This window comes from Chanos chanos, chromosome 10, assembly GCF_902362185.1.
Source record: "Chanos chanos chromosome 10, fChaCha1.1, whole genome shotgun sequence".
Taxonomy (NCBI): Eukaryota; Metazoa; Chordata; class Actinopteri; order Gonorynchiformes; family Chanidae; genus Chanos; species Chanos chanos.
The window spans coordinates 14994375-15021642 of NC_044504.1; the positions used below are offsets into that span (position 1 = coordinate 14994375).

General features: G+C 41.7%; 1 protein-coding gene across 1 annotated transcript in view; it reads right to left on the reverse strand.

Moving 5' to 3' along the window:
- Positions 1-17388: 17388 nt before the first annotated feature.
- kif26ab (kinesin family member 26Ab) overlaps positions 17389-27268 on the reverse strand; it is a 79095-nt gene continuing 69215 nt past the window's right edge. Inside the window, exons 13-16 of the mRNA XM_030786784.1 lie at positions 21260-23206; positions 20533-20726; positions 17891-18041; positions 17389-17567 (exon numbers count right to left, since the gene is read on the reverse strand). Coding sequence (XP_030642644.1) covers positions 17389-17567; positions 17891-18041; positions 20533-20726; positions 21260-23206 — 2471 coding nt within the window. The remainder of the gene's footprint in view (positions 17568-17890; positions 18042-20532; positions 20727-21259; positions 23207-27268) is intronic.

Genomic DNA, 27268 nt, shown 5'->3' on the forward strand with positions numbered 1-27268 from the left:
TATGGTGGCAAGAATCATAATTAGGTTATGTGCCTATTTATGTTTTTGAACTCTGAATATTTCACATATGATGTTTGATGTATAATGTAATACGGCAGTACAATAGGCTTTTAAAGTGTTGTGGGAGGTGCTGAGAATATTCCAAAATCCAGTCTCATTTCCAGTTTAAGTTAAATGAGGTCTTCTCATTCCCAAGTTCCATTTTAAATATAGTTTTTAATTTCCATTTAAATATAGTTTTTAATGAACACATATTGTGTGTATGTCACACCTTAGTGTTAGGCGTTTCCCCAGTGTCTTGGCATTAAGAAAATGTCATTAGGAAGTCTGTGCACTCTAGTTTGGTCTCCCTGGCAAAAAAATATTTTCAATAATAAGGCACGTGGCGACCTCATCTCTTGATTTTATCTTATAAAACCGATACAGTGTATTCTGAAATTACCTCATTAAGTCACTCAAAAAAAACACAGAATACAAGGGAGAAATCTGAGTGTTGGTGAATATTCCAAAGTGTATTGCAGTGTGCCCCTCTATCACTTTCATTTTTGAATGTCATCTCTGAATCTCATTTCCTGGACAATATTGCATCGTCACTTTGTGCTTTACTTTAAAGGAAAGGGAGAAAAGCTCCCCTTTTGTTTGTTTCAGAGATTGAAGTGACAAATACAAATAAATGTCTGTTTTTTCTTTTTTTTTATAAATGATGCCTTCAAACATTTATTATGCAAAGACTTAGCCTTCATCATTGAGTTATAGACAGAGGTCCAGTGATTGATTTGGATGTAAACAGATTGGTAGGCTTGGATGGATCATCTGTCTGGTGCGAAAATCATTGCAAACTAAATTCATAGACTGCAGCGAGTGCAACCACAGAGAGGAACGGGCAGTGGGAACCAGTGTCATTCAGAAAGCGCATCATTCCCATCGAACTCTTTCTGCTCCTGTTTACCCCTTCCAGCCATCTGAATTCGGCATGCTTTATGAATTTTGTATGCCCTCCCCTCCTATACTTTAAAGACAAAGCCTCTCTGAAGAGTGTTGGTATTGCAGTGCCTGGAAGAAGCTGCTCTGAGACCCCCACAAGGCAGACACTCTGAAGTCAAAGCAGGAGTTAGAGGTTTGGTGCTAGTCCTCAGCCCTGGTTGTATCCATATTCATGGTGGCAGTGCAGGAAGGAAATCCAAAGTAAATCTCACCGAAAATGAGAAATTCTCTGTCAAACTTTCCTTCCTCCTTGAATGCTAGGGTTTACTTTGTGAGTGGGCAATTGTGTAATGTAATTAAGTTTGAGTATTTAGAGATATTGATAGCACCTCTGTTTAATGTGTCAGCCACCTTATTTTAGGATGAAGCAGATAGTTCTAAAGCATGTCCCTTCATTATGTATCACAGAGAGCCTCCATCCTCTGCCATGTTTTCATTCCTGCAAACAAAGAGGAAAACTATTGTTTTGTGGGCAGACTTGCCAAATGCTGATAGGAGGTGGAAAAAAAATCCTTGTGGAGATATACTCCGTATTCAAGTGAAATATGCATATGCTGTGTGTGTGTGCGTGTGTGTGTGGTGTGTGTGTGTGTGTGTGTGTGTGTGTGTGTGTGTGTGAGAGTGTGTGTGTGTGTGTGTGAGAGTGTGTGTGTGTGTGTGTGTGTGAGTGTTTAAACATTTCTGATGCATTCAGAGACATTAATAATATTGATTTAAAGTGTAGTAAGCTATATTTTGGTATATTTACTTCTGAGTGTGACCATTGTGCTGTGATTAGGCTCTCACTTTGTTTTAATATGAGGGCAATACCATGTTCAGTAAGCCAGAAAAAGAACAGAACAAACAAACCCTCCTGATGCTTTACAATACACAATCAAATTCAAGCATGCACTGTAGCTTCGCATCTGGGAGTGTTTTGTGTGTGCCGTGCCATATGCATACAGGCACACACACATGCACACACACAAGCATGCACAATGAAAAAACATACAGACATATATATACACAGAATATATTAGCTTTCTTTCCACTTTATTCATAAAGTGGAAAACAAGTCACAATGCTGTTTGAGTTAAGCTCCCTTTTTGTAATCACTTGCCATTTTTAACAAAGCGTTTGGGGTGTTGTATATTGATGTGATTTATATGGACTTGCAGCATATCCATATTCATGAACAACTGTGATTTGTGGGGGCTGGGGAGAGGGAAGAGAGTGGAGGGGCATGTTAATTCTGCCAAAACACTTCTAGGCAAAAGTCTGGGTAAATGTAGTGCCAAAGGCAAAAGTTCACCAACCTGCGGGAAGCAGCCCCCCAATGTAAAGCAAGACTAGCAAAACAACAACTGTAGAGACAGAGAGAAATGAATTTCTGTAAAACTGTTTGATGTTGAGTAAAAAGACAAAATAAGTTGAAACTAAGCGGGCAAATACTGAAAATATTATGCATGTGAGATACATTCGATGTTCGCTAATGTTTCGCTGTGTTTCAGAAATATATGAATACATTCAGTGAGGCTTCCCAGTACATAGTGTCCCAAAACACATCTCAGTAACATCATTCCTTGGTTTTCTGGCTGCGTAACACATAAGCACACAGTTGAGTTAGATTCCCCAGTATCATTCTATATTTGAAATAGAGGACAGAGGTAGATAACAGGGAAGCACCATACATTCAAATGAATTTATCATTCTTTTAATTCACCGTGAAGAAACTCGAATCTCTGCCACAGTCAGTCAAGGAGAGGTAGCAGATTTAATGCCGTACAGCCCTACACACAACCACCCACCCACACACACATGCTATGCCTAGCGTAGCCCTATATCATCTATTTCAATAAAGGAAGTGCTAGGATTTCACGTCTTATTACCCATCATGCCCTAATCAATGAGCTGTAGCCCCAAAACAGCTGACAGCTAATTAAGGAGGTGGCTTTTTTTTTTTTTCTTTTTAACTTTAACACCAATCAGGTAACCAGTGGTAATTAAACCAATGAGGAAATATCTGTGGACGGCTCCTCATGGTGGGAGGCAGGCTTGGCAGAACAAAATGAATTGTTCAGTCACCCCCAGAGCAAAGGCCTAATTTGCTCCCCTGAACAAATCAATAAAACCATTTCATCTCAGTCGCTAAAGAAGAACAACAGACAGTAAAACACAATGAGAATATCCTTTGGGACTCTGGTAACGTCTTCTTTTAGAATAATCTAACACAAGCAACTGTAGGAACAGGCGCCTTGAAAGCAGAAAAAAAGAACAAAGCTGATTTGTCATGTCATAATGCAATTTAATGCTATACGTTTATCAGAACTCACGCACATTTTCACATACTGTCTTGTGTGTTATGTGGTTTTTGGCAGAGAAGTGACTCCCAAAATCCTGTTGTCAGGTTCTGAAGAATTGTGTGGGAAATCTGTCGGTTTAATACCATTTGAACAACCTAATGAGAGAACAACATTTATGGCAGAAAACAAGAATTGTGGTTTTCAAGAATAACAATATCCACAATGAGTGCAGACTCATTTGTACACTTAAAGCACTGATTAAGCCAAAAGTTGGGTCAATACATGTCTGTATTATTGGACTCTATTTTTTTAGCTGACAACAACACAGTCTTGTGAGGTAATATATGAAAAAAATGACAACCATGACTGTAATCCAGATATTTTGGTGGAAAACCTTGCGTGTGAAATAAAAAGTCAAGACCGCTTTCTGATGATATAATTTAATGAACCCCATAACGTACATATACCATAAGAATATGGCATTAAGACTCATGAAAGGGCATCCATTAAACTTCTCTCTGTGATTTCAGAGCCATCAGAGATTTCCATCCTCTTTTCTCTAGCACATCCTTCTCTTCTCAACCACATTGTAAAGCACGATAATCAGCTTGAATATGCTATCAAAGTCATTCAGTGAATCTTTTGATATGCTGACCTTTCTGTGGCTCTACAAGTAAGTGGTCACACTGTATGTCCCCTTGAAAAACAGTTTTCTGAATCAAGAGGTCAAATAAATTGTGTTTCACTCACAGATCTGTGAGTAAAAATGATAACTTGGATTTAAGGAAGACATCAAGAGTCTCTGTGGATGCTGTCTCAGCAAGAGAGACAGCAGGAGGTAGAGCTGTGTTTCAGCTTGGCTTTCATCATTTTCACTTATTGCTGATAAGGAGAGAGCTCAAAACTCTGCAGCATATGTGTGAGAGATGAAACACTTCAGTCTCACATCTGTAGGTGACTGGGGCCAACAAGATCTCAAACTGAATGATTTTATGGCCCAAGGGTGACACTGAAGAGCGACAAGACGTGATGAAACAGGAGAAGCTGTGATTAAACAGCAACATGCAGAAACTGAGCAAGATCGGGAAGATGTAAAATGGCCTCGTTTGGAAAAAAGCCTTGTGTTGCATTCTCTAATGTCTGTTGCTAACCCACACTGGTGTCTTTTGATAGTGGACAGAGGCAGCTCAGTTGTCTCTGAAATAAAACTATAGCAGACACTGGCCTAGATCATCATCTGTATTATTTTGAACTGAAACTTTTCTCATGCCATTTGGATCCTTTCCCTGAAGAACAAGAAGAAGAAGAAGAAGAAGAAGAAGAAGAAGAAGAAGAAGAAAAGGGCAGGTTGAAAGAGAGTACAGATAGATATTTATAATTCTGAGTAGAGGTGAGAGAAAAAAATAATTTATATGTTATATGTTAGTGCTACAGAAAACCAATTTATGCCAATTACCAAAGTACTACACTTGCATTTTAATTGCTGGCATTGTTTTTCTTGTGCATTTGTAAGCCATAGAATAGCATTTGTCATAAAATAACAAAGAGGCAGAAACATTTGATTCAGCTCCATCAAAACTGCAACAGAAGTGAACTGCTCTATGGGGTCATAAAGAAACCTCCATTGTAATGGCACAACACCTTTACTGAAATGAGCTGAGAGAGCAGAGCCTCTAATCGGTGTTAGGCAGACAAGAACTGGAGCTCCCTTTTCCTCCATCAAGGGCATCAAAGCGGAGAGTTTACTCCCATCCTCTCGCTGGCTGGCCATGAATAAATATGAGCAACAGAGAATTGTACCTGCCTGCCAGCCAATTCAAATAAGCAAACAGCAGGACTCAAGCATCCTGCCAGACAGGCCACCGTCACGGCAACTGTTGCCACGGCTCAGACCTGCCAGTCGTTCCATTGATCAGCATACACAGCCGGAGCTCTAATGACTGTGGAGTACGACTGATAGAAGAGCCTTAATGGACGAGCGGAGAGAAGGAGATAAAGAGGCAGAGAAAGAAAGAGAAGATGCGGGAAAGGGCTTGTTCTTGAAAGTGATGTAATTAGCTTCTTCACTTGCTCGTATGCCTCTTTAGACATCATAAAGAGATTCAAGTCCTTGTCACTAGTGTGTGTTCTAATCATAGGCCAATCTTTCTTTGTGAAGTAATGAGATGAGGAATGGAGCGCTCTCTCTGTCTCTCTCTGTGTGTGTGTGTGTGTGTGTGTGTGTAAGCAGGGAGGAACAAAGAAAGAGAGAGAGAAAAAGCAGACAGTGTTTGTCCTGTCGCTGAGGCTGTGTCACTGTAGACAGACTTAAGAAGCAGACAGAGAGTAAGGCTGCTCTGATGTAGACTGCATGCATGTCAGTGAAGGAGACAGGATCCCTGTTCTGTTGAAGTGTTAATGTAGCGTACATCTGAGAATGTCAAATTCTGAAAAAAAGACAAGCTCCTTTACGTGAAGGTATGGATGGTCATAACTGAACAGCACAGCAGCACACTATAACTGCTCAAAGACTGTGTGAGGTGCGGGTCAAGGGGGGCACTGGGGTTAATGGGAATCTGAAAAAAGTGGTTGCAAGTGCCTATGTCATTGTGGCTTTTAACTTTTCTGCTTCTGTAGTAATTAATTCTTTAGTACAGTACAGAAAAAGGCTGAATAAAATGTGAATTATAAAATGTAAAAAATGGCCTGTCAGCTTGATTTCATGAGCTGTTTTGTTTAAGCATCCTCCAAAGATTGACTAAAATGTCTTCAAACATGATACACTTCATTAATGAAGTACGTTCCCCTCTCATTTTCTTTCATAAAAACGTATTCTCTCTATTTGCTGGGTTCATTGCCATTCCTCCATTTATTCAAACTAATGTTTAACTATGAGTTACTGAACTAAAACTTCATCTGTGACTGTAACACAAACAGACATTCTGCTTGGTATTGGAAAAAAGGATAACATCACCTTATGTTTCTTTCATGATTTTGTGTCCAAATATGCTTTGACATTTTTGTGGGTCCCTTAGCCACGCGAGATGAACAGAGGAGGGTTTGAGTGAATTCATTCACAATAGCTGCCACTGACTAGACCTTTCAAAGCTTTTTTCAGTATTTTGCTACTGCAGAAACATAAAAGTTGGCTTCACAATGATGGCTTTGTGACTCGCTGAAAAATTTGCCCTTCAGGCTTTCTTTCTGTGCCTTTTAATATAAAGTCCTCTTTTTTTTCATTTTTTTTCCTCATACAGATAACCAATTTATTTGGAAAACAGGGTTACAAAATGACCTCATGAATACTGTGCGATGGCAAAAGCAATCAAAGAGTTGTAAAATCAAATGCTCTCCTCTGACCACAGCCAACAAAGGAGGAAAAGAGAGGCAGAGAAGCTCCAAAAGGGCACCATTTGAGTATTCTGCTTCACAACAAGCCAAACTTGTGAATCCGCTTTCTCTTATCATGTTTCTATGATGGAGATCAGCCCTGACTTTGCCCCGCGTTTGTGAGTGAACCACCGTTCTCGCACAGGACAGGAAAAACGGAACCTCCATATTGTTGGCTGAGAAATTTTTTTTTTAGCATTTTCTGAACACAGCATAACACACCTGTCAAAAAACTGTCTTGTGGCTTTTGCTGATATTATGAGTTTTGTCTGTGCAGTCAAAACAAAAAGGTGTAGGCTTTTCTTGCAGTGAAATGCTGACCATTCAAAAATGGAGAAATGCAGTGGTTATATAAATACACATAGGATGACCAAACAAACATACAGAAGTATGGATGAAACTGGAAAGCAGAGAGTAGCTCGATAGTTACACAACTCCAGCTTAATTTTAAAATTTCGTCCATTGACTTGTTGATCGGAGTAATTTAGTGAGATCAATCCAAAGGTGGCAAAAAGACAGAGAATCAGTCAACAGCAGGCTACCTTCCAGTGTTAGCCTCCATACTGCATTCAGAAACATAGATAAGCACAAGAGAAGAAGCAGATACTTCACCCCTGCTTGTCCTGGTCTTTCAGATTGCTTAGTCACCGGTTAAGCCAAACATGGAAATGTCATCCGGGGGGGTGGGGGGTGGGGGGTGGGGGTACACTCAGCTTTTCCTTACGCTCACCTACTACTTACCCCCCACCTATAATTTTGGTTTATGCACTACTGCCTCTATACAAATAAACCAGCTTAAAACACAGAAAGATTACCCCTCTTTGACACACACACACGCACTCACGTATATAAACAAACATTTCAAAAGGCTGTTGACAAGACCACCGCAGAGCCAGTGAGAGGTGACAAGAGCAGACCTCCAGCAGAGCCAGCTCCCTCGCCTCTGACACTGGCCTCCTTTCCAGCTCACTGGAGTGGGAAGATAGCAGCGAGCTACCCTGCCATGCTGGATCCCCAGTCCAGCAGATGGTGGTTGCTGAGAGCTGAGTGCAAGGCCAGCCTGGTCAATGAAACTTTAAGGGGAGATAGGGCTGTACAATGAGAGGAAACGTCCTCGGACAAGCTAATTAAAAGGGCTCTTTTTCATTAGAGAAGCCCATCTGTTAGGAATACAGTACTCGTCAGTACAGTCAGATGCTGTGCAATACTATAGTGATTGTTGCATTAGTCAACAGTACTAGTGTGTGTTTGCTCCCATCATATAAATATTTCTGATCAAATATGTGTTGTTTTTGCAGGACTGGAAAATCTTTGATGTGGTTTCCGGATTCACAGATGGCTTCTTGACAAACAAATTTAAAGCAGAAGGTTGCAGCATAATTTGGACAATAGCTTTGATTATTTAAGGGATCCCACCTCTTCTTATCCTGTAAACCTCTCTGTTCAATGTTTGTTACTCTCTCAGCTGTGTTCACTGACTGAATATCGATATTCATTCATATTCATTGACTGAATATCAACTGATATCAGTAACCATAGTAGCTTTGCTGTTTGAGTATATCTAAATCTGTGAGTCATCTCCGTGTAACATGGTTTTCAAAGACAGCAGACGGCACTACAAAAACACCAGCACAAAGAAAGTAGTTTTCTCTCTGATCACTATTTTCATATGGTCGTGACATCCTGCTGATAGACACATGGCTTTGATTTCTGACAGAACGAATGTGGGGTTTGTTTGTGCATTTTAACAGACTACAAACAAACACTTTTTTGCCTGAATACATAGTATGCAGTAGAATGCAGAAATGCAGAGACGAGACCAGTCAGCTAATCAGGAACATCAATATGCCACTGATACAATCACAGAGTGGTTTCACAGCAATCTGACCAGGACTCAAGAAAATTGAGGAGAACATCCACACCACTTTCAAACATCCCCATGTGATGTCACTTCTTTTAGTCCATGAAACTGAAGAGAATGTCAATGTCAAGTATGAAGAACAGTCCGAATGTATCACAATGAACTTCTAAATATTATCAAATTATTATTATTATTATTATTATTATTATTATTATTATTATTATTAAAAAGAATACACACACACTCACAGACACACACACACATATATATACAGATATAGATATAGATATAGATATAGATATAGATATAGATATAATGGTCATATATGACTGTAAGCGCATGTAACATTGACATATGGAGCATACAACACTGACATATGGGACTTTGTCCAAACTTCTCTACTGTAACCAGCAGCATTGCTTACAGGTGTCGTAATTAAGTCTTTGTCTCTGGTAGAGCCCCAGTTGCCTCAGTAAGGGTCACCTTTCTCTGACCATTGTGCCAGCACGTGCTCATTCTGTTTCATCATGGGACTGCAGTGGGGGGGGGGATCAAAGAGAGTGGAGATAATGAACAGGATGCAACAGCTCGGCTGGCAGCTGCCAGATCGCTGTCAGCTCCGATCAGGCCTGTGCTCACTGTGTGTCTCCATTACCATAGCTTTACAACTGGTGGCTATGCTAGCGACAGCTTGCCAGGCATCATCAGGTCACACCAGTCCAGCCTAAACCTCATTCCCTCTACCGACTCTTCTCTGTCAGTGAACCTCAGTGAAAATTCAAATTGGTGCCAATGTGTCATTTTTGGACCTGAGAAAAAGCACAACCACAAATTCATGGTTCGAAAGATATTTTATGTTGAACAGACCTTGTTAGCTATTAGTAGCAGGTTAAGCTGTGTGAAATTGTTTTTTTGTTGTTGTTGTTGCTTGTTTGTTTGTTTGCTCCTTCAGGCAATTTATTTTAAAAATGTTCCTTTTTGAACTGTCAAAAAGTAAATGTGCTGTTATTATCTTGTTAATATTGAGAAGGTCCCAAAACTGTTAAACAGTGTTGTCTTTTATTTTTAAGGGCACAGTTTCTATGTCGAAAAAAATAGAGTAGCTGGAAACATGTATAGATGTACTGTAACCAATCTCCATGCACACCATTTGAATCCAGATCTTCAGTTTATCATGTTATCTTTCCCATCCCTAAAGCTCAAACTCCTTCCTCTAACTTCAAGCCCATGGGACCTTCCTGTTTAAAGTAGTGCATATGTGTGGAGGTGAACTTCTGGCTAATGATGTGTGTGTTTATTAGGGTTTGTCAATAATTACAGCACCCCTGAAGCAAGGGTAGGCATGTGTGTGGGTGTTAAATCTCACCCACAGCTTCTGGTAATTTAAGGTCCCTTTCCAAACCAGCTTGTTTTAATTACTTAGAGTAAGTGGCAGCATTTGGCCAAGTTTATGACTCCCCTTAAAAGAGCAGGCTCCTAGTTTTGGAAGACGAACCAAGCCTGATTGCAAGGCTGTAAATTGCAACTCTTGCAGCCACACTAACAATGCCTGGGTCAGCAGCAGAGCCCCTTGACTGGAGGGCACTCATAAATTCTCTTTTAATTTTCCAACTCACAGAGACAATGGATGGCACAAACAACCGGACACCCCAAAGGCCACTAAATATTCAGCCTAGATAGTTGATTTGCAGAGAAACAGAGGTGTTTTTCAAGTGGTTCTGCCACAAAGTACTGTGAAGCATCATTTATTTCAATTTTGTAAATTTTAATGCATGCTTAACATTATCCTCCAACAATATCAATCAGTAATTGATATGTTATCCAGAATATTTTGATATACGCCCAAATATAACAATGCAGTTGCCTGACTTATTGTTCTTTGGCCACTATAAACCAGTCACTGACAACACCTTCACATATGCAAATGTTCACTGGGAGAAGTTTATGTCTGATTAAAAATAAATAAAAACTCTACCATTGCAGAGTCAATAGAGACCTGGTTAAATTAAAACATGAATATTTCATGTCATGGCCAAAATAAAATAAATCACAGAGGAGGTGATAATATTCTCCTTGATCTCTCTAAGCAATAAAAAGATTGGTTTAGTTCCCCACACAAATCAAAGGTGCATTTTTATGGGACTGACCGATGGAGAGACCTTGTGTCGTTAAGGTGTCAGTGACCCCGCTCATTAGAAATGAGCAGTGGAGGTAAATCTTCAGATTACTTCCTCTTTATGAGCTGTAGATCCACTACTGGTGTGAGTTCTCAATTATCAGAGACCAGAAGAGAACAGAGAGACTTGTTATTGGAGTTTCTCAAAGAAATGAGGCTCACCATTATTGTTGTGTATTAGAGGAAAAATCACAGATTAGTTGATTAATTTCATTTAGATTTTTATCCATCCAACCAACCATCCACTCGTCAATCCCTCAATCCTCGTTGTTTCAGAGAACCCATACTTTTTTTTTTTTTTTCACAAGTTCTTACACTAATTGATTGTATATGTGTTCATACCTCCTCTCTTCCATTCTCATTTATCCCCAATCTGTGTATCCACCTAATTTTGTGAATCTACTGAACTGTTCATTGGGAACAGTCTCTTGAAACAAGCCATAAAATAAGAAAATAAAAATAAATAAATAAATGAATTTAAACAGTGTCAGAAATACAATAATATAGTTGCGTGCTTAAATTATTTTAAACTTACACTGAGAATCTGAGTTGTTTCCAATCTGTGGGGCGCCCATTGACTTTTGCCTGAACTCTCTCTCTCTCTCATTGCATTGCCATCACGTCTTAACCCACAGGAGAGGCCCTGAGGCGTAGAGAGCAGGAGCAGGGTCAACACAGCTCATGAAAACTCTGTGCTCAGCAGCCCAACAGAACTCTTTCAAGGCAATTTGGACTGTCTCCATGGTGATGAGGAGCACTTGTGAAGTTGGAATGCAGGAGATGTGTCAAGCTGTGTCACTCACCCTTCTTCAATGGATGAGAGCAAAGAGAGGTCTGACAGAGGTATGACAAGACGTGCTCTCTCAGCTCAACGCCAGAGGAGCTGATGCAGAGAGAAATGATTCATGAGGAAGCACAGATTTCTGACAAATAACATGACACATTGTTTATGCCATTCACAGTAAGTACTTTGGATAGGCTCCAAGTCTGCATTTTTAAAGAGCAAAGGGGACACACACAGGTGAGCTCAATTAACAGTTTGTACCCTGTGTTACTTTAGAAAGAGGATTGCAAGTTAATTACAAAATCATTTAATAATTATACTTAGACTTAAGAATTGACATGACAACATAAAAAAGAAAGAAAAAGAAAAAGGAAATCCCCACTGAGCAATGTTAGATTAAAACACAACAGGATTTGTTTTGGATACACGGTGAAAATAAGTTGTTGCTCTTTCATAAGTACAAGTTTATAAGTGTTCAGACTGGCAGGTATAATTGTGAGAAGAGCTTCATTTCTCCTGAGCTGGAATGCAGCCACAGTGCGGTTTCAAATTAACAACAATCTAAAGATTTTTGATGGTGCCGTTGGCTGTGATGATGCAATTTTGAACAGTAGGCTGAGTTCAATTATTTTTTCACACATTCAATAAATGGCATTTCAGAATAATTAAGAGATGGGTCAGTCTTTTATACGATTAGATTCCAAATGGGTGAAAATCAAACATGTTGAAAAAATATGCTTTGATGTTTCTGAGATGACGAGGCTGGCTGAATAGGATGGTGTGTGTACTGGGCATTGATTAACTGTTCAAATAGACAGTTGAAACAGAACAAATGGTACTGATTATACTGTTAGAATAATAATAATGGACAAAGGCAACATGAAACACTCACTGTGATGAAAATTCCCACTAATCATTTTATACATATTCACATCAGGGCCATTTTATGTGACATAAACTCTTTTCCTGCTGTCAAAAAGCACTCACAGCTAGACAGGCTAAAGGGCACATATTTGATTAGCAATACAGCTACCAGCTGGTCCAACCAAGCAGCCAAATCATCACTGTTATATGCTTTCAATCAGATTAAATCAACAGCAGGGAACAAAGACGGTGCTAAGCGAGGCAACATCATATTTATGTGTCAGCAGTCAATATCAATATCCCATATGGTTGTTCTGAGCAACTGCACAAAATCATCTGAAAGCTACTATGAATTTTTAGATGGTTTTGAGAATCACCTGAAAAAAACAAACAAACAAACAAACAAACAAAAAAAAACTCTAATTGTTTTATCTAACATTCCTGTCAAAATACTTTGTATTGAAAAAGAATTGCCCTGATTTTTCTTTCTTTTTCATTGTCATGAAAATGGCATCATGCCCACAAATGCTCTTCTGATTCATTTTAAACATGAGAAGTTGAGGTCAAGCAGAATGTGTAGATGCATTAATCACTCAAAATGTTCATGTTGCAATCTGATAAGAAAAGCAGACATCAAAAGACAAAGACCACTTTGATTTCCAAAGATAAATTCTGTACATGAGACAGCTGATTGAAATGAACGATTTTAATATTAAGCCCTGTTTATTGAATTACACTGAAATCCTAGATCCCAGCTAAAGCTTTAATGCTAAATAAATTAATGCCCAAAAAAGAGCACCTCTCACTGTGAGTAATCACTCTGATTATCAAGCATACAAACACACAAAGCAGGGTTAGCGAAAACTCTGAGTTAGTTAACTTGGAGCAAGTACTAAACCTCCTAATAGAAGAGCCCTATGGCTTCATCCTCTCTTCAAGTAGGAGGTTTACTACTTGCTTATTACTTATTACTTACACAAACAAGCACACAAACAGGTCAACAGGAGAAGGCAAACACACAAGCAAACATACAAACAGGGGGGTGTTCCAGAAAGCAGGTTTAGTTAAAGCTCAGAGTTAGTCAACTTAGAGAGAGTAGTAAACCTCCTAGTGAAAGAGACCTATGGCTTCATTCTCCTAGCAAAACAAGGTCATAGGACACTTCTATTAAGAGGTTTACTACTTGCTCTGAGTTAACTAACTCTAAGTTTTCACTAAACCCGCTTTCTAGAATATCCCCCCAAGTCAACAGGAGAAGGCAAACACCTAAACAGGTTAACAGCAGAAGGCAAATATACAAACAAACAAATAAACAGGTTAAACAGGTCAACAGGAGGAGGCAAATACACAAACAAACAAATAAACAGGTCAACAGGAGAAGGCAAATACACAAACAAACAAATAAACAGGTCAACAGGAGAAGGCTCTCAAGGATTTGGAGGAGAATTCCACAAAAATAACTGTCCCACTAGGACTTTACCTCATTATTGGGTACAAGCTGTTTGTGAGCCTTGCTGGTTTGCATTATTGGTTTCTCCCGGGATTTTGAGGGTGAACCTTGTTCAGCCTTGCATGTGTGTGTGTGTTTGTGTGTAAGTGTATGCATGTGCATATTCCCAATCAAATGAAGCATCGGTGTGTGAAATGCAGAGCAGGTGGTAGCGCAACAGGAAGACAGGGTGTCAGGACGCCCTGGTATTTTGTGAGTGTGTGTATGCAACAGTGGTTTTCTCCTGACATGCTCAATCCTCATGCACACACTACTCCTGTTTCTCCTTCCCCACCTGTGGAGGTTAAGAATCTTCACCCTATGATTCTTGCATTCCAACATTATACATAGACATTAAGTCATGCTGTCTATGTACATATATATATACACACACACACACACACGTATATATACATATATATACACACACACACTCACACACACACACACACACACACACACACACACACACACATATATATATATGAGCGTATTACAACATACAATTAATCACAAAGCAAACTATGCCAACAGAAATGTGCCGCTCATACAGTGTACAAGGTATCATTTATTTTTCATATCAGCATCAAGCGCAACTATAAAGTAATGTTCAGTGTCACTAGCATGAGGGTAAAATAAGAATCACTGACATGCATTGTAGTAAAATCTAAGTGAACAGAGGACTTGACTACATTAAGATATTCTTGCCCTGAACATGTTCTCTTAGGTGTGATGTCTCATGCTGTTTTGCAATGTGCTACAATGTTGTCTCCAATCAATAGCTAGACCACAAAACTGACAGCATGTTTGGAGAAGAAGCAAAAATGGCCAATTATGTTTGTAGGCACGATATTGTTAACGGCTGACCACACATTGACAAATACAGGTACTCACACATAGTGATTATTTTTCAGTGCATCTCCATCTCCGTACAATATCTATGTCTCTGTCTATGTCTGTTTATATAAATCATATCCAAGATCATCAGCCTGGATTGACAAGTTAACTGTATGTTGAAGATAATGTTCTTTTATTTATCTCTCTGAAAAGCTTCAGAGGCTATCGAGAGTTATGCAATTCTCAGATGATATGCAAATGTGAATGCACATAAATGCAAACATAAACACAAATATATACAAATTTCAGGACGAAGTGAAAATAAGAAGGAGCATGTCTTTTTTATTCACAAGAGAAAAAAAGTCATCCCAAGCTGCCATATCATACATTTATATACAGGCTTTGAAAATCCTATACATAACAAAACAGAACTAAAAACAAAACAAAAAAAAAAATAGAAAATGTGATTTTAGATATGAAAAAACGACATTGATACATTGACTTTCAACTATTATTTCAAAAAGGGTGACGCTTGGTGTTAGTCAGCTAATCTGTGAGACTAACATCATATGATAATGAAATCAAACCATATATTTAAAAAACTGCATGTAAAAATGAGAGGAAATTAGTTTAAAAATAATAAAAATCACATGCTGCATTATCAGAAAAGGCCTGAGAGTATAATATTACAAAAGTAAATAAACTAAAAATTTCTTTAATAAAATCATATCAGCAAAACTATCAGACAAAAACAGTTTCTATATATGTATTTCTTTGTTACCAGAGATCGGAGGCTAATGATTAAACAGCATCTACCAGGCTTCTTTCAACTTATGACTTTGACAGAAAACCATCCCAGCAGCTGTGTACAACATGATTGAAGTCATGGATGAAATTCTTAACCAAACACAGTAAGGCTACAACATACTGACTAGATGACACTTGGGAAATTTGTTTGAATGTTATCGTATTTGTCGTCTGGAAACGTTACTGGCCTGGATGGGGACTGCAGAGGCAAAGTATAAATAATTGAGTTTCCAGAGTCATTGACTCTGGTATTTTGTGCTAGATGCTAACTGTGGCATTTTTGTTGAGGTCCTCTATTTGTGTGAGCTTGTTGGAATGCATAGAACCAGTGGCTGACACCAGTATAGCCAGACACCTAAGTCTAACACCAGTATAACTCAGTGGATTGTGGTAGTTGAAACTGCCTGTGGCACTTGTGTTACACACACACAATTTCTTGGTAATGTTAACTGGACATTGCATATTTAAGGAAATTTGGACCCTGGTTCACAGACAAGGTCCATGTCATTTTTTGCCATTTAAAAATTAGTCAAGATTGGCTCTGACTTTTTACCCATTGTCACCAATAATAAAACTGACCCTCGTCCAGCTGTTCCAACTCTGACAGTAAGAAACACATATGGCCTCTCTGGGGACAGTTAATCCAGGCTCAGGAAATCTGCTCTAGTATTATTCTTTACCACCATTAACAAGGAACAAAACTGTTCTTGAATCAGTTGTTACGGGGAAACTCAGCCAACACCACCTATGCATATAAATACCGTGCTGAACATGGTAAATATACTATTCCTGTACCTGGACTGAGTAAGACGGGTGAGAGGGTGGGGGGAAGTGGCAGGTTTGTCCATATATGAGAGAAATTTCTCAGGGTGACTCTTTACTGTACCATAAAAAAAAAGCTGGTTCCCTTCATGAATCGTGACCCTGCTTCCTACTGGGAACTGCTTTGCTATGGGGAGAGACTGAGAGCCAAGATTTGACTGATGGGTTACCAATTCAACAGCTCTGTTTAAGTAAACAAGGGCAAGAACTTGTTCAGTGCCTTAATAACCTTACTGATACAATCACTACCTTTACCATGCAAACCAATGCAGTCACAATTTCATTAGGACTATTATTCATGTATTCAAGGCAACTGAACTATCATATGGATCAGTTATGGAAAAGCTTCTTTAAACCAACTCTAGCAGTAGGAGTTTTACAAACAGAATGAGAGATGTTTGATTTTCACTGTTTTAAAAAAAGAGACACAGTCATTAGAAATGGGTCAGTGATTAAAATGCTGCCGAATATTCTAGAACAGGAGAAAGGCAATGTCTCGGAAACGCAATAACATTAGCTTATTGCTTTTCTCCTCTTTCATTTCTCCTTTTCATCTCGCTTCAAATGATTTTTTACAGAGTGTTTATTCATAAATACACTATACAATGTAATATAAAATAATTAGTGTCTTGAAAGGAATATGTTCAGCGTTGATTTCTGTATGCTGGTCATGATACTAGCACCTACACAAAAAATAACACACACACACAAAAAATTGGCTTGAAAAACAGTCCTATGAAAAAGGCACTTCTCGGCATAATTGAATGACTCTTAGGTAAATGGTCACTCTTTCTATAATGACAGGAAATGATGTGAAAACACCACGTTTGCTTGCACATCCCACTCTGAAAGACTTAATCCATCATTTTAACAGAGGCACTGCATTTTTCCAGTACAAGTTTCTTTCCACTCAAAAAATGACTTCCGCCATGCTGAGACCATTGCTCATTATCAATGCTTCATTCCTCTGGTCGTTCGTTTCCACCCTGTCTTCTCTTCTTCTCTGTACCTGTGGGCTTGCTGCTACATTTCATTATCCTTCTGTTCAGACTTCCACACTTCTCTCTTTTCTCCCCCTCTCTCCCAACTCACGCTCTCACTTTCATTCTTTTTTCACACTTCCACCTCTCGCAGTCCCTCTTGTAGATCGGACGGTACTCGGATGTCGAAGCAGGTAACCATCATGACACGGGACTTGCATAGGTTGACACAGTACTCCAGTTCACCTGTGACCTGCTCCAGGGCCTCCAGGTATTCCTGCGATTCCTTGTCCAAATCTGGTTCAACTTCAACTGTATAGGAGAAGAGAAAAGTTCAGAATAATAAGAAATGATGAATAAATACCACATCACTGTAGTGTTTTTGACATTCCATTGCATTTGGCGATTGTAATCCAAGCATATGCTCTACCAAAACTACTAAGCATAGATGTTATATTAGATGTTTAGCTTGTTGTTACATTAGATGCCTTCGATGCAGGTTTGTGTGTGTGTGTGTGCATTTGTGGTTTGTGGTTCATTTGTCACTATATTAGATGCTTTGGATGCAGGTTTGTTTGTTTATGTGTGTGTGTGTGTGTGGGCGAGTGTGTAACAGTTGTAGGTCAAATGCTTACATTCTCCTAACCACTTGCTGGGATTCATCATCAGCCTTGACTTAGTGTCCTCCAGCTCATCCTTCAGAGCCTCATGTTTTATTCTCAGCTCCCTTATTCGCTGTTGCCGCCTCTCCAACACCTTAAGCTTGGAGTTAAAATACAACAGACCCTGGTGGGGGGGGGGGGGGGGATGAGGGGAGCAATGAGTTAGTACAAACATTTCAGTTATTCCCTGATCAGAAGTTATCTTGCTCATCATAAAAAACATTACTGATAATTAACTCGACATATTCATAAAAAATACTACTGATAGTTAACCCGACATATTGAACACACACTGTAAGCTGCAGTGAGATGATCATTTTAACAAAAGACAGAAGAAATGGGCAAAAAAATACATAGGATTTTTTTTTTTTTAATTTTAATTATTTTGCTCCTATCCTTGACTGTAGCATAAACAATAGAAATCCAAGATTCAAAGACACAATGATGCTTCTTAGAACATGAAACATTTTCAGGTACTCTAAAGAAAAAAGACTTCACCTCATATTCTGAATAGCTGTAACTATGCCCCTCTGTACTTTGCATTATAACTTAATTGTCTTATAATTACTTAATTGTCTTAGAATATCCACATCCATTGAAGTAAATCAACATACCTTTTCAACATCCTGGACTGATTGCTGTGGAGGAGAAAAAAAAGCAAAAGACAGAAAACAATGTCAGGTCTCTGACACTCACATACACTGAAATACACCACCTCACACATAGTCATCTTTTAATAAAGGAGTGCACACAAAGACACCATTCATGAACACATGTACAAACGCAAACAAGGATATTGTAGAGTTACTGCAGGTATATATATATATATATATATATATATGCATATATGCAGGGGTGGACAGTGATGAAGTACATTTACTTGAGTACTGTACTTAAGTACATTTTTCAAGTATCTGTACTTTAGTTGAGTATCAATTCTTCTGGAAACTTACAACTTTTACTCCACTACATTTGAAAGACAAATATTGTACTTTTGACTCCACTACATTCCTATGAAGGTTCTCGTTACTCATTACCTTGAAGCATAGCTTTGACGTCAGCAGGCAAATTTTCTTTTCTAAAATGCAATAGGCCATATTGTATTTGTCACAGGAGAAAAACCAATCACAGTAAACTACTCCTACGCTGTCAGTAAAGTTTAAAGTGCGTGCTGCACTGGATTTTTATGGATTTGCCCACCAAATTGTTGTATTGGGATGAATGTTATGTCTCAACTGGTTTTCAAGCTGACTGGTTCCTGTATGCGTTCACGCGCTGTGTTCGCAATAACTTTTTTCGTGGGTGGCTGTGATGTGGTGCTCAGGGCTGACTTATACAGTCGTGTTCACCACAGTAGATATGAGATGCCACTTGAAAATTGCGAGTATTAAGTTTGTGAATGTGTGATGAATCTGGTGACAGAGGCAGACGACAACTGCTGCTGTTAACACAGTGCATGAACGCGTTCGGGAACCAGTTCGCTTGGAAACCAGTTGGGACATAACGCTGGATCCTGTCTGAATCCACTGCTGATGCATACTAATAGCTAGCGAAAATGCTGAGTTAATGTTACTGACTAAAGTCCTTTCAGAAATATATGTAAAAACTAAATGTAAATCACTAAATGTTCCGTGGTCAGTTTCTCATTTCCGCTTTTTTAAACACTGAACTTGTATACTTGCTTAATCATGATGATTATAATAATGATGATGATGAAAAAGATAATGATAAAAACTGTAATTGTTTCTGATTTACAGAAAACACACACACACACACACACAGCCAGAGCTGTCAGAACACTGCCATACTGTTTAGGTGGGGTGGGGTGTTAAATAAAAAAATGAAAACAACGTTTGTCCACCTCTACATAAATGTAAATCAAAGCACAACTAAATGAACTGTTTTTTGGTCTGTCAGGTAATGGCCTGTATCAGGCTGCAGGGAAGGGGGTAATAATGGTCTATCAAACTGCTAGAGAAGGAGTAACAGACAAGAGAGAGGAAGATGAGAAACTCTTTCATGCCACATTCCTTTGCTTTATCCCTCTCAGCATTCATCCCTATTCTAAGACACCCAGACTGACTGCTCCTGAGTCCCTGAAATCATTCCTATCTAAACCAATTAACCACAGACAGTAAATTGCTTCTCATCTCTTATGAGTCCCAGCCCTACCAAGTCTGTCCATGGGAAGGGAAAGGCTAAGTGATCACAGATATTCAGACGCAAATTATACGCCTTCAGACATACCGAAGGTCAAGTGTCTGAGCCACAAATTATCATCGTGCGCTTTAATAAGATGTGAGAAGCTGACAAGTCCTTCACTCAATGTCAAGGGCTATGCTTGAATGTCACACAAATGGGATATTGCTGAGCTAGAGTATGCAATCTGCATATACCAATGGCATGACACACCATCTAGAAACAAGCAACTTATGATGAACTAGAATGGTGTGTGGAATGAAAAAATTACTTTTTTTCTTATATTTTATTTCAGGAAATTATATATGTCTCTATCATATAAATGTATTTATTTTAATCAACAGAAGTACTATATCTGAATCTATACAGTTCTGACTGACAGCGTTTCCCATGTGACTGGGACACCCTATACACACCTCAGTTGTTTCCTCCTGTCTTCGTCTTTGTAGCCGTTCTACGTCGTCAATCTCATACACCTTGATCTCAAAAGGTTCCTTAAGTGGACCTGACATAGGAGGCAAGTCTACCCACTGGCCTGTGGCACCAGTCTTCTTCCCTAGAGATGAGGTATCTGGGAGAGGAGCAGGAATGAGACGTCTCCTCTGGAGTCCTATATCAGTGGCAAAAGCAAGAATGATGGTTAGAGAAAAAATGCCAGAGAAACAGAAAAAATAGGAATAAGAGGGAGTATAGATGGGCAGATAGACAAGAAGATGACAATCATTGCAAAGTACAGCTCAAGCTATTGTAGATAATACCTGACAGCACACATCAGATGAAGTATCTAGAGATTTGTCCTTTTTTATCTATGCACATATATAACAATAGAGACTGAGATAGGGATTGGAAGGGAAAATCTTTATGCATACTCCCTGTAGCTTTTGGTGGATTGCAGGGGCACGACAGAACTATAAAATAAACCTGGATCACCTTCACAGAAGCTTACACTTCTTTGCATACATAAATATGAGGTTGACTAAATTCCATTAGTAGCAAGCCTGTTTGTCACATTCAGAATCATTCAAGCTAAGATGCTAATTAATAAAAACGATCAAAAGTTAAACAAACAAAAAAAAAAAACGTATGGAAAAGTATAAACATATAAAATAAATGTCAAAGGTTTTGAGAACAACAACAGCTCACCATTTGACCTCTTCTTGGGTACTTTGGAGCTCCTTGTACGTCCAGAGGAAGACATCCCACTTTCACTCATAGAGTCATGGGCTGATGAAGCACTGCCAGTCGCCTCACTGTCTCGGATCATGCTCTCATACCCACTGCTCCCTCCACTGTGGTAGAAAAGAGCAGTTCGTCCCATGGCAGGAGGCAACTCACCACTCAGGACACTGCTGTTATCACTTCCGTGACCACTACTATACCGCTGAGGCCGTCTGGGTGCTGTGATCTTACTGTAGGGAGAGGGCAATATGGGAATGGGGGTGGGCTTGTCATCACTGATGTGAACTCCACTGTCGTTGCCACTGTCTGAATCTCCTGATCCTCTTAAGTTTTTACCAGATGGACTTCCTGATACAAGCTCCGTAACTCGGCTGTTGGCAGCCCGTATGGCTTGCTTAGTACCCATTATTGTGCCCCTTGTAGGTTTACAATTTCCTCCTGTTGTTGCTCGAGTTACAGCTGCCTTTCCGGATGGCGGGAGATTGGCATTTCTTGTTGTGGGTGCTGCAAGAGATTTGGTGGAAGAGTTTAGGGCTTTAGAAGTGCCAGTAGATAGTGTGCGAGCCTTGTTGCCACTGACAACCGGTGGTCGAGTACTTAAGCCCCCTTTGACCAGACCATTTTTACCAGGAAAATTACCTGGGCTAATACAAGAAGGTGGGGAACTAGCGATGGGAGAAGAGGTAGCAACTGGTGTTCCAAACCGTGCAACAGGCCTGCTTGCCTTTCCAGTTCCATTGAGGCTGGCCCCACTGTTCTCTCGACTAAGTACTGGCTTTGATCCCAAGGATGACAAACTGTCGCATCTTTCCAGAGACATCTGACTGCCATACATCTGCCCACAATCACCTCTTGTTCCTCTTGCCTTGAGACTGGAAGTTGATTTCACTAAGCTGTGGTCTGTCCTCAAGCTTGATGTTTTGAGGCTGTTGGACTCTCCTCTGTACCGGAGTTCAATTTCATCCTCTGACCCTGTTCCTCTAGGTGTTGAGGATTTTCCTGCATCATATGCCAACTTTAAGGCACTTGGAGGCAACAGAATCCTGTTCTTCTGATCCAGACTGGACTTGCGTACTGGTGGAGGTGGAGGGGGTGATATGCTGCTGCCAGGTTTTGGCAACATACTGCCATCCTGTCTATTAGCCTTTCCGTTCTTGCCCAGAGAGGAGAATTTAAGACTCCCTGTTAATGAGCCAGTATCTTGACTGTCCTTGGCATCTGCAGATGCATGTATCACAGGGACAGTTCCAAGTGTAGTTGCACCTCGTCTAAGCTGTGGCATTTTGGTGGGAGCCTCAACTCTCTTATTACTGCTTGATTTTTCGCATCCATCCACCACCCTTTGAGATGAGTTAGGTCCCTGCGTTTTGGGCATCCGAGGTACACTGTTGCTATTCAGGCTTGTTTTTTTGGAGGGTATGCCACTCACTCCATTTTTCACTAGCTTAAAAGAGGGATTTGAACTGGATGGCACAGGAGACTCAGAGAGGCTTGTTATCCGTTGCCAGGGGTTGTCTGGCTTACCCTCTTGTCTCTGAGACTCTTGTCTCCAGCTGGTACTGTTGTTCCCACTGTTGCTACTACTCTGGGCTGTGGATGAGGTAGATTTCAGTTTTCTGGGAAGACTGGAGTGTATACCATGAGGGTCTTGTAAGGGTTGGGGCTGGGATCCATTCAGAGTGTTAGCTTTTGCTATTTTTGGTGAATCTCTGGCAGAAGCTTTAGTAGATTCTGGGGATGAAGGACACTTGCTCAGAGAAAGTTTGCTTGAGGTGGCGCTGTCACTATCTAACTCAGAGAAGCAGAAGCCACTGTCATTCAGTGAGCTCTTGGGCTCCTTGAGGGGGTTACTATGTAACATGCCAAGGGAGTCAAGGCATAAGGACCTCTCCAGGCCAATATGCGCTCCATGTGGTTTCCGTATATAATTTACTTCGTGCGCGATTCTTTCAGCGTTTGCTCTACCTTAGGTTCTCCGTCTGTTTAGAACCGTGTTCGCTGTCTGGTAGCGTTGTTAGCTCACTTTACTAGGGAGTTTGTATTGAATTCCTGTCGCATCAGCTGCCGAGTTGCTGATTTGCATTTGTTTGTTACTCTCGGTCTCAGTCAATTTACGCTTTGCTCTGAGGGGGCGGGGCTGTAGCCAGCCCACATAATACCGGTACCCTCACACTTGCTGTTAGTGCGTGCATCGTCTTCAGTCAGATTATTTCTCCTTCAGAGCAGGTACCTAGTAAGACTTTGCTTTATATTGCTTAGTAGCCGCGATTTCTGGGTTCTCTCTTGTCTCTGTTGCGTGTAATTGTCCGAGTAGCCGCGATTTCTGTTTGCCCTGTATACTCTGCTGTCGTTTCCGTATATAATTTACTTCGTGCGCGATTCTTTCAGCGTTTGCTCTACCTTAGGTTCTCCGTCTGTTTAGAACCGTGTTCGCTGTCTGGTAGCGTTGTTAGCTCACTTTACTAGGGAGTTTGTATTGAATTCCTGTCGCATCAGCTGCCGAGTTGCTGATTTGCATTTGTTTGTTACTCTCGGTCTCAGTCAATTTACGCTTTGCTCTGAGGGGGCGGGGCTGTAGCCAGCCCACATAATACCGGTACCCTCACACTTGCTGTTAGTGCGTGCATCGTCTTCAGTCAGATTATTTCTCCTTCAGAGCAGGTACCTAGTAAGACTTTGCTTTATATTGCTTAGTAGCCGCGATTTCTGGGTTCTCTCTTGTCTCTGTTGCGTGTAATTGTCCGAGTAGCCGGGAGTCCACCGAGGAAGGACAACGAGGAAGCCGAGACAACTGCTGCCTGTCTGCCGTACACTAAGCGATTTATTTTCATCTTGATTTATTTTATTCTCACTTGCTTATCTGTGTAATTGTGTCTCTTCCATACCTCCTAAAAAACCTTGTCCCCCTCACACTAATCATGTGTCATCTCCCTATTCCTGTTCAAGTTTCCTCTTACAATCTCCGCAGGTGGCGTCCAAAGCATCCTCGCGGACGCAACCTGTCTAACCTCATCCATCCACCACGCTCTGCTAACACTGCTACTGGCATTTCAGGTGGTCTCTGGAACTGCCAATCGGCGGTACAGAAGGCCGACTTCATCTCCGCCCAAGCCTCCTTGATGTCCCTGCACTTTCTGGCCCTCACCGAGACGTGGATCACACCGGAGAACACGGCCACTCCCGCTGCCCTCTCCACGGCCTTTTCCTTCTCCCACACTCCCAGACCCTCGGGAAGGGGTGGGGGAACTGGCTTCCTGATCTCCCCCTCGTGGAGATTCCAAGCAACATCTCTCCCTTCTATCTCCCCAACATCGTTTGAATTTCATGCTGTTTCTGTTTATTCCCCTTATAAACTACATATGACTGTTCTCTACCGCCCCCCAGGCCCTCTGCAGTCATTCCTAGATGAACTGGACATCCTCCTCAGCGCCTTCCCTGAAGATGGCACTCCCATCCTGCTGCTAGGAGACTTCAACCTTCCGAATTCTTCTCAGTCTGACAGCCTACTCTCCCTCCTTCAGTCCTTTGATTTTACCCTCGTGGAGTCCACTGCAACACACAAGGGCGGTAATCAACTGGACCTGGTCTTCACAAGAGGCTGCCTAGTTCCTGATCTCACGGTCACACCGCTCCAAACCTCAGATCACTTCTTCATGTCCTTCTCTCTCTCGATCTCTCCCTCTCTGAAATCCTCAGCACCCAAGCTACCAGTCGCAGCTAGACGTAACCTTCGCACTCTCTCCTCTAGTGCCTTCTCTTCTATGGTCTGCTCCTCTCTCCCACCTGTAGAAGCCTTCTCACTTCTCCCCGTGGAAAAGAAGTCCTCTACGGTCCTCTCTGCGCTGGCCTCCACCCTGGACACCCTCTGCCCCCCAGTCACCAAACCGGCTCGCCTCTCCGCCCCCAGTCCCTGGTTGACTGATAGTATCCGTGCCGACAGAACCAAACTTCGCGTGGCCGAACGGAGATGGCGGAAATCGAGATCCTCCAACGACCTGTCCCACTACCACTCTCTTCTTTCTTCTTTCTCCTCTACCCTGTCCGCTGCCAAATCTGCCTTTTTCCACTCTAGGATCAACTCTGCCTCCTCCAACACCCGCAAACTCTTCTCCACCTTCTCCTCCCTCCTTTCTCCTCCTCCTCCTCCTCCTCCCTCATCTCTATCTGCTGATGACTTTGTCTCCTTCTTCGAGAAGAAGATCAATGACATCTGCGACTCCTTCCCCCCTCCCCCTCCCACCCCGGATCCTGCACCCTCCCCCCCTGCTATCTTCTCCTCCTTCTCCCCTCTATCTGACGCTGAAGCTCTCTTACTTATCAAATCCCATCGTCCTACTACCTGTCCTCTTGATCCCATCCCCTCCCCTCTCTTTCAGGCCATCTCGGACGACATTCTGCCCTTCATCTCGTCCTTGATCAACAGCTCCCTATCTACTGGTACGGTTCCTTCTGCCCTGAAGAGAGCACGGGTCAAGCCACTGCTCAAGAAGCCCAGCCAAGACCCTGCGGATGTCAGTAGCTACCGCCCAGTCTCTCACCTACCGTTTCTCTCCAAAACCTTGGAACGTGCTGTATATAACCAACTCTCACCATATCTTCTGCAGCACAATCTCCTGGATCAAAATCAATCCGGATTCAAAGCCGGCCACTCCACCGAGACGGCCCTTCTTGCTGTCACGGAGGAGCTCCACTTGGCCAGAGCGAAGTCTCTCAGCTCTGTCCTCATACTCCTAGACCTCTCCGCAGCATTTGACACGGTCAACCACCAGATCCTCCTCTCATCCCTTGCTGGGCTGGGCTTCGCGGGTTCTGCACTCGCATGGTTCAAGTCCTATCTGTCTGACCGCTCCTACCAGGTCTCTTGGAGGGAATCGGTCTCCTCCACCCGCACTCTACACACGGGTGTCCCACAAGGGTCAGTACTTGGTCCACTCCTCTTCTCCCTCTACACCAGATCACTTGGCCAGGTTATCTCCACCCATGGCCTCTCTTACCACTGCTACGCTGATGACACACAGCTGTTCTTCTCCTTCCCCCCCTCTGACTCCCAGGTTCAACCTCGCATCGCAGCCTGCCTAGCTGACATTGCCTCCTGGATGTCTGCTAACCATCTCAAACTTAACCCGGAGAAAACAGAGCTCCTGTTTTTTCCTGCTAAGAACTCCCCAGCGATCGACAATACAATCACCATCGAGGGATCTGCGGTGTTTCCCACCTCAGCAGCCAAAAACCTTGGCGTCACCCTCGACAACCAGCTGACATACTCCGGGCACATCGCAGCAGTCACACGATCCTGCAGATTCGCCCTATACAACATCAGGAGAATCCGCCCTTTCCTCACGCAACAGGCAACCCAGCTCCTAGTCCAAGCGCTTGTCATCTCCCGCCTGGACTACTGCAACGTTCTACTGGCTGGCTTGCCGGCCTGCGCCATCAGGCCGCTCCAGCTCGTGCAGAACGCCGCTGCACGCCTAGTATTCAACCTCCCTAAGTACTCTCATGTCACTCCGCTGCTTACTGCACTCCACTGGCTTCCGGTAGCAGCCCGCATCCAGTTCAAGACACTGGTGCTGGCCTACCAGGCCACAAGAGGCTCTGCCCCATCATACCTTCAGTCTCTTATAACGCCTTACACCCCAACTAGGACCCTCCGCTCCACGTCCTCCGGACAACTGACGGTCCCCTCACTCCGGGAACCCGGCAGCCGCTCCTCCCGACCACGCCTCTTCTCTGCCATTGCCCCGAGGTGGTGGAACGACCTCCCCCATGCAGTCAAGACTGCGGAGTCTCTTACCATCTTCCGCAGGAAACTGAAAACCCACCTCTTTAGGACACACCTGTCCCCCAATGCCTAACCTCCCTTCCCCCAATGCCTAACCTCCCTTCCCTAGAGAAAAAAAAAAAAAAAAAAAAAAAAAAAAAAAAAAAAAAAAAAAAAAAAAAAAAAAAAAAAAAAAAAAAATATTACCTTTG